General features: G+C 36.6%; 1 protein-coding gene across 1 annotated transcript; it reads right to left on the reverse strand.

Moving 5' to 3' along the window:
* Positions 1–467: 467 nt before the first annotated feature.
* LOC146885372 (uncharacterized) lies at positions 468–3,328 on the reverse strand. The gene is made up of 2 exons (XM_085674682.1): positions 2,785–3,328; positions 468–544 (listed from the first exon to the last, which is right to left on the reverse strand). The coding sequence occupies exons 1-2, from the start codon at positions 3,326–3,328 to the stop codon at positions 468–470; spliced, it is 621 nt and encodes a 206-aa protein (XP_085530808.1).
* Positions 3,329–7,011: the final 3,683 nt, after the last annotated feature.

Here is a 7,011-nt window from a genome sequence, read left to right on the forward strand (position 1 = left end):
CAGTGTTCGGAGTAATCTCAAATTTGTGCTGTTTAAAACATAAAATATGTTATGTTAATAGTAACATAAAAAATACTATAGTTAGTTTGAGTAAACATACCACAAGATCCTGCCATAGGAGGTTCTTCTCGACCTCTACGACGTCATCCCAACATGCAATTGCAATAGAAACTTTCGTTTTGGCCAGCGTTCCTATGTAGCTACGATACTTTTTTTCCCATGGGCCACTGGGTTCACCCGATCGAGGATCAATGTGGACCGGCATCCTCTCTCGTCGGTTTGTGACATCCAGCAACCGTATCACAAATCTACCAGGTCCCTCATGGTCTGATCCGAAGCTTGTCATACCTAAAACATATGGTTAGGAAATCTTAAAATGGAAAATATACTCAATAACCTCTATTATATTAAAATAGCACGAAAAATAAAAAATTGTAAATGTGACAATATTATTAAATAAACACCTATCAAGGTATTGTGTTCTCCCAAATGCCTTCATTATGATCACTTCGAATAGCATGGATGTCATCAGTTACATCATCAACTTTGTCTTGAATGGTTCTTGATGAGAAATACGTTGTCTCAAGTGTGTCTAGACAATCTTCATCATCATTTACATGCATGTTTCTTCCATCTAATACAATTGACAATTTCTGATTGGCTGGATCAATGACATAAAAAATTTGTCTTGCTTGATTACCCATAATAAATGGTTCATCTATATCACTCATCTTGTTAAGATCCACCAAAGTGAAGCCCAAGTCATTTGTCCAAACACCCAAATTACTATCAACCCATTCACACTTGAAAATTGGCACTTTAAAAGTCACATAGTCAACTTCCCATATTTCATGTATTATTCCAAAGTAACTCATGGATGATGTAATTGAATTTTTGTCCTTAGAATTGGCAAAATGTACAGCTTCAGCTTGAAGTGTAACCCCACTATTTTGAACTCTACTTTTGTCATCTTCCATCTTTGAATAAAAATAGTGATTGTTTATGTAGTACACGCCATATGTAATGACATCAGTGTTCGGTCCACAAGCTAGCCTCAATAGAGTTTCAGAAACATTTGGAGTCACGTAAACCTTTTTCTTAAACCATGATAAGAAAGTTTTGTTATGTTCATTAAGTGCCCATTTTTCACTCATTCGTGGATGTGCTGATTTTGTTTCATCAATGTGTTGCGTAATGTAAGGAATCACCTCTACAGTGTTGTTTAAGATGTACAAATGGGCTTGATCAACTAATTTTCTACTAACACTTTAAATCTTCACTCCACGCACACCCTTACCTTCACATTTGCCTTCATGTCTAGTCTTAGGAATTCCAATTGGTTCACAACTTGGCATATAACTTGAGAATAATTCAATGGCTTCTTCTGGAATGTACCGCTCTATAATTGAAGCTTCTGGTCGATACTGAATCTTGACATATCCTTTTAAGATCTTTATGTATCTCTCCACTGGGTACATCCATCTCAAGAAAACTGGCCACATAATCGAATTTCCCTTACAAGATGAACTATCAAATGAACCATGATATTGAAAAATGAAGGTGGAAAATACATTTCCAATTGACACAATAGTCTAATGGCCTCATTTTCCAAATCATCTAACACTCGAGGGTCAATAACTTTCTTACATATGGCATTGAAGAACATACACAAACGTGTTAGAATACCTTTGACAAAAGTAGGTAAGATGGCTCGAAAAGCTACTGGTAAAATTTGTTGCATCAGCACATGACAATCGTGAGACTTTAAACCGACTAACTTTAAATCTTGCATAGAAACAAGGCTACTAATATTTGAAGAGTAACCTTGGGGAACCTTCACACTTCTTAAACACTAAAAAAAATTGCTTCTCTTTTCTAGAAAGAGTGTGACAAGCTGGAGGCAGGTAGGTTCGTCTTCCAATTGATTGTGGATGTAACTCAGAACGAATACTCATTTCAGCCAAATCTTGCCGTGCTTTAACTCCATCTTTAGTCTTTCCTTTTACATTTAGTAAAGTCCCGATGACGCTATCACATACATTTTTTTCAACGTGCATCACGTCTATACAATGTCGTACCTCAAGTTTACACCAATATGGAAGATTAAAGAAGATTGATCGTTTCTTCTAAATGCTTTTCTTCGTGGTCTTTTTCGATGTTTTCCAAACATAATGTCAATGTTTTCCACTTGGTTGTATATTTCTTCACCATTGCGGGGTCTCGCTACAACTTCATCCTCAGGACTTCCATTAAATGCTTTTTTCATTCTACGATAAGGATAATTTCGAGGAAGGAACTTTCGATGTCTTTTGGTGCAATTGAATATAACTCGTGTTTTTTTCACAAATGGGACATTCAAAATGACCTTTAACACTGTAACCGCTCAAGTTTCCATATGCTGGAAAATCATTTATGGTGCAAAACAACATTGCACGCAAACAAAAAAAAATCTTGAGAATATGAATCATACACATCGACGCCTTTTTCTAATAATAGTTTCAAATCATCAATCAACGGGTTTAGGTACACATCAATGTCATTTCCAGGTTGTCTAGGACCCGATATCATCATTGACAACATCATATATTTCCTCTTCATGCACAATAAAGGAGATAAATTGTAAATCATCAGCAAAATTGGCCATGAACTATGTTTGCTACTTAAGTTCCCATAAGGATTAATACCATCTATAGCAAGTCCAAGTCTCAAGTTTCTTGCCTCTGCACCAAATTCTGGAAATGCTCCATTGTGGAGAATCAGCTGGGTGTCGAAGAAGATTATCACACTTTCTTCCATCAACGTGCCATTTCAGGTTTTTTGCATCTTCTTTAATGGAAAATAGTCGTTTGAATCTAGGTATTATAGGAAGGTACCACATCACCTTAGCAAGTGGACCATCTTTGTCTTCATCGCCACTATTTCCATCAATTTTCTTTTTAAACCGCGATAAACCACATGTTAGACACGTCTTCAATGAAGCAAACTCGTCTCTGTATAAAACACAATCATATGGGCATGCATGTATCTTTTGATATTCCAAACCCATTGGACATAAAACTTTCTTCGCCTCGTAATTACGGATAAGTAACGTGTTATTTTCTAGAAGCATCTCCTTTAACAACTCCAATAGTTCTGTGAAACTTGTATCCGTCCATCCATGCCTTACTTTTAAATTGAATAATTTTAAAGTTTTTGACAGTCGCGTAAAGTTAGTACATCCTAGGTACAAGTCTTCCTCTGAATTGGACTTAAGAGAATCATATAAATGAACTTTTCCAAAATTCTCCTCCCCAACATCACGTACCATATCTTCTAAATGATCATTCATCCAGTCGTTTACACAATTTGTTCCTTGTGATGTTATAGGCTTGTCTAATACTTCTCCATGCCAAGTCCAAAGTGTATAACTTCTCATTATACCAAAGATGAATAGATGATCATGCATTGTGCCCAAGTCATGACGTATTTGATTAAGACAACAAACACAAGGACAAAAATATGTCTCGTTACTTGAGATTGCGTGTTCTTGAACATATTGAAAAACTCAGAAACCCCCTTTTCATACTCTTCACTTATGCGACGCTCATTCATCCAGCTGCGATCCACACTATGTTCGTAAAAAACTCAATCAATCTCAAACTTTTAACTCTCACAAGGTGAGGCCCTACCCATTCGAAAAAATTATTTTTCATAATTTGCTAACACGTATACAAAGAAGTCAAACATCATAAACTTCACAAAATTTCGACAGCATTTCACATTGGTCTCTGAAGTACACGAAATGAAAGTGATCGATCATGATCACAATCAAGTATGCATCTAGAGAACAACACAAATTAGCCTCAATCGAAATTTTATGAAATTTATGCATAAACCTCAATGTATGCGTTATAACAAATTATGAAAAATAATTCTTCCAAACTGTTCGATCGGACAATTCAAGATTTAATACAAACGATTAAAAATTTAATCATTTGTACTAAATCTTAAACGGGAACTAAGGTTCGCTCAGTGTTTAATTAAAATTATAATACATCTTCATATATAAAACAACAATGCAACCATAGTATTAAAAAATCAAATAAAATTGAAAATATTTTAAATAAAAGAAATCTAACAATAAACATAAATTTCTTTCAACATTATGTAAATATTAATACAAAAATTAAAAATAAAAAAGTAGACCCAAAAAACTAACTAAAAAATATTCAAAATCTTAAACTACAACGGTAAAAAAAAATTAATCAATTACATACATACAATATGAACAAACTTACAAAATGCAAAAAGAAGGATAAGTAAAGCTAATAATCTCTTGTTGCAAAACCAAAATCAAAGTTGGAGGACAATGGTCTTAGGGGCCAGATGTGATACTGGCTAGCCAAATGGGAAAGAAAAACACTACCAAATGGGAACGAAAACGATAAATATTGAGCTCAAAACTCAAAACCAATCCACAAAGCAAAACCCAACAACTTTCAGTGGTGGAAAATGAAAAAATGTACCTGCAATGGTGTCGTCGCTGACACGGAGGGGAGAATGTGCGAGGCCAATATTCTGTTTCACACACCACGGAGACGAAGAATAACACTGCAAAATAGGGATGGAAACGAAAAATATTCGGTTCAAAACTTCTAAATCAATCCACAAATCAAAACCCAACAACTTTCAATGGTGGAAAACGAAGAAACTCACCTACAATGGTGGCTCTCGTTGTCGCCGGCACGTAGGAGATCAATGCGCTACGTAACAGAGGGGAGGCGAGGGATTCGTGTTGGTTTTAGTAAACAAATTAACGTCGGGGTTGTGATGGGCCGACATAATTTAACGTCGGGGATCTGTTGGGCCGACGTAATTTGACGTCGGGGCTCTGATGGGCCGACGTGCTTCTGAAGATGATGTCAGGGCACTGATGGGCCGACGTTACTTGACGTCGGTAGATCCAAGGGCAGACGTTAAAATTGTCCAGTGATTTACAAAAACGCCACCGATCATTTTTTAGGTTGGTGTTCTTTTGAGCAAGCGTTAAAGAGGTGATGTTAAAGGCCTCTTTTGTGTTAGTGACCATAAACTCTCGGAAGTTCACATGATCCATCCCAAAATGGCATTTTACTTTGTTGGCATACAAGGAGGCCTTCCTTAGGGTCTCTAGTACACTCCTTAAATGATACTAATGTGTCTTGAATTTTGCTAGTTTTCATTAGTCAAAGTGTTCATTTTTCCATTCTAGAATAGCTAATTTGAGCATATTAGGTTAGATTCCTCACTTTTGGCCATTTTCGCATTTTCATGGAATTAGTATTTGTAGATTGTTTTAAACATCATTTGAGTGTGGTTACATCATATTTTTAGTCCTAGGGCCTTAGGTTAGTCAAACTTAGTGTTAAGAGCCAAATTTTGCTTATTTAGCCTTTAAAACATGACATAGTTGACTTTACAGATGATCTTTTGAAATGCTTCCAAATTGCATGATTTGACCTTGACGAATCATTATAAATGCCTAATTGCAGTTGTTGGAAGTGGTCAAAACCAAAAATTTGAGGTTTAGGGTCAATTGAGAAAAAGTCTTAGTTTTCATGTTTCATGTCATTTTAGTTTAGTTGTTCAAGTAATGTCTAGGTAGAGCTAATCCTTTCACTTGAGCTTTTGAATAATTTGCAGGTCTTCTATCCTTAGGCAAGGTTTAATTGAAGATTTGAAGGCCTATAAGTTCACATAGCAGCAAGGTCAAGTTGGTAGCAATGCATGAAGTGTGCAAAAGTGACAGGTTTGACCTTATAGTGGAGCACTTTGGGACACTAAATGTGACTGGTTTGGGCCTTGGGATTGCCAAAAATCTGAAAGGGGACTGCACTTTGGAAAAGCAAGAAGTGTGCAAAAATGGCATGTTTGACCTTAGAGTTGACTTTTGCCATTTGGACCCCAAATCAAGAGCCAACCATTTGGAGCACTTTAGGACACTAAATGTGACTGGTTTGGGCCTTGAGATTGCCAAAAATCTGATAGGGGGCTGCACTTTGAACTTTGGGCTCATTTGGTGAGAGGTGGCTTAGTGTAGGGTAGGTTTTAAGGTAGTTTTGCTTTGGTGGCAAAGGGGGGCACGACCCAGCAGCCTCCTAGGGAGGTTGCAGGTTCTTTGGACCATTCTTAGACTGGTTTTTGAAAGCAACACAGTACCTCATGCAGCAGACCCGAAATCCCACCTAAAATCACTCATTTTCACTCCATTTTTGCCTTTGGAAGCCTGAATAGGTCAAGCCTTGGTGAGAGAAAGGTTAGGGCAACTCCTTGCACTCAGTTTTGGTATTGTAAACTAGTTTTTGACAGCAACACAACACATCAATGCAGCAAACCCGAAATCCCCCTAAAATCACCCATTTTCACTCCATTTTTGCCTTTGGAAGCTTGGATAGCTCAAGCCTTGGTGAGAGGAAGGTTGGGGCAACTCCTTGTACTCATTTTTTGTATTGTAATCTGGATTTGAGGTTCAACGAATGAAAATTTATGTACTGTTCATTTGGTCTACAGTTTCATAATGTTCATCATCATTTCCACTAAACCACCACCTTGGCTACCACTTTTTAAACTTGAACTTCACCCTACCTTACCAAATCTAGGTTCTGGAACTAGGCCTATGAATTGGTGTGTCCAAAAGACCTTTATACATCATTTTTTCAAAGTAAACAAGATGAATGGGTTGGATTCAATACCAATGGTAGTAGCCAAGCTCATTTCACTCATATTTCTCTACTCCATTGCACTCTTGCTACAATTTCGAGTTTATTTTCATTCAATCACTTCACACATATCACTTTTAAGTCTCTTTAACTGTTTGCAAGCTTAATTTTAAGTTTCCATCATCAAATTACCAAAACCCCATTTTTGCATCATTTTCACGTTAATACACACCATAGTTACTATTCCATTCGATTGTGGGCAGATTTCAAGTTTGATGAATTTGGACCAATTTAACCATTGTATTAGCTTAGTTTTTATCATTAAACATGTTTT

Source organism: Vigna unguiculata, chromosome 6, assembly GCF_037176805.1.
Source record: "Vigna unguiculata cultivar grain cowpea cultivar isolate G323 ecotype 2 chromosome 6, ASM3717680v1, whole genome shotgun sequence".
Lineage (NCBI taxonomy): Eukaryota > Viridiplantae > Streptophyta > Magnoliopsida > Fabales > Fabaceae > Vigna > Vigna unguiculata.

Excerpts from the sequence above, each read along its gene's own strand:
- LOC146885372 (XM_085674682.1), bottom strand. The coding sequence starts at position 3,328 with ATGAATGATCATTTAGAAGATATGGTACGTGATGTTGGGGAGGAGAAT. Across the intron at positions 545-2,784 it reads GCACGTTGATGGAAGAAAGT|TTGATGATGTAACTGATGAC; the intron begins GTGATAATCTTC and ends TTCAAGACAAAG.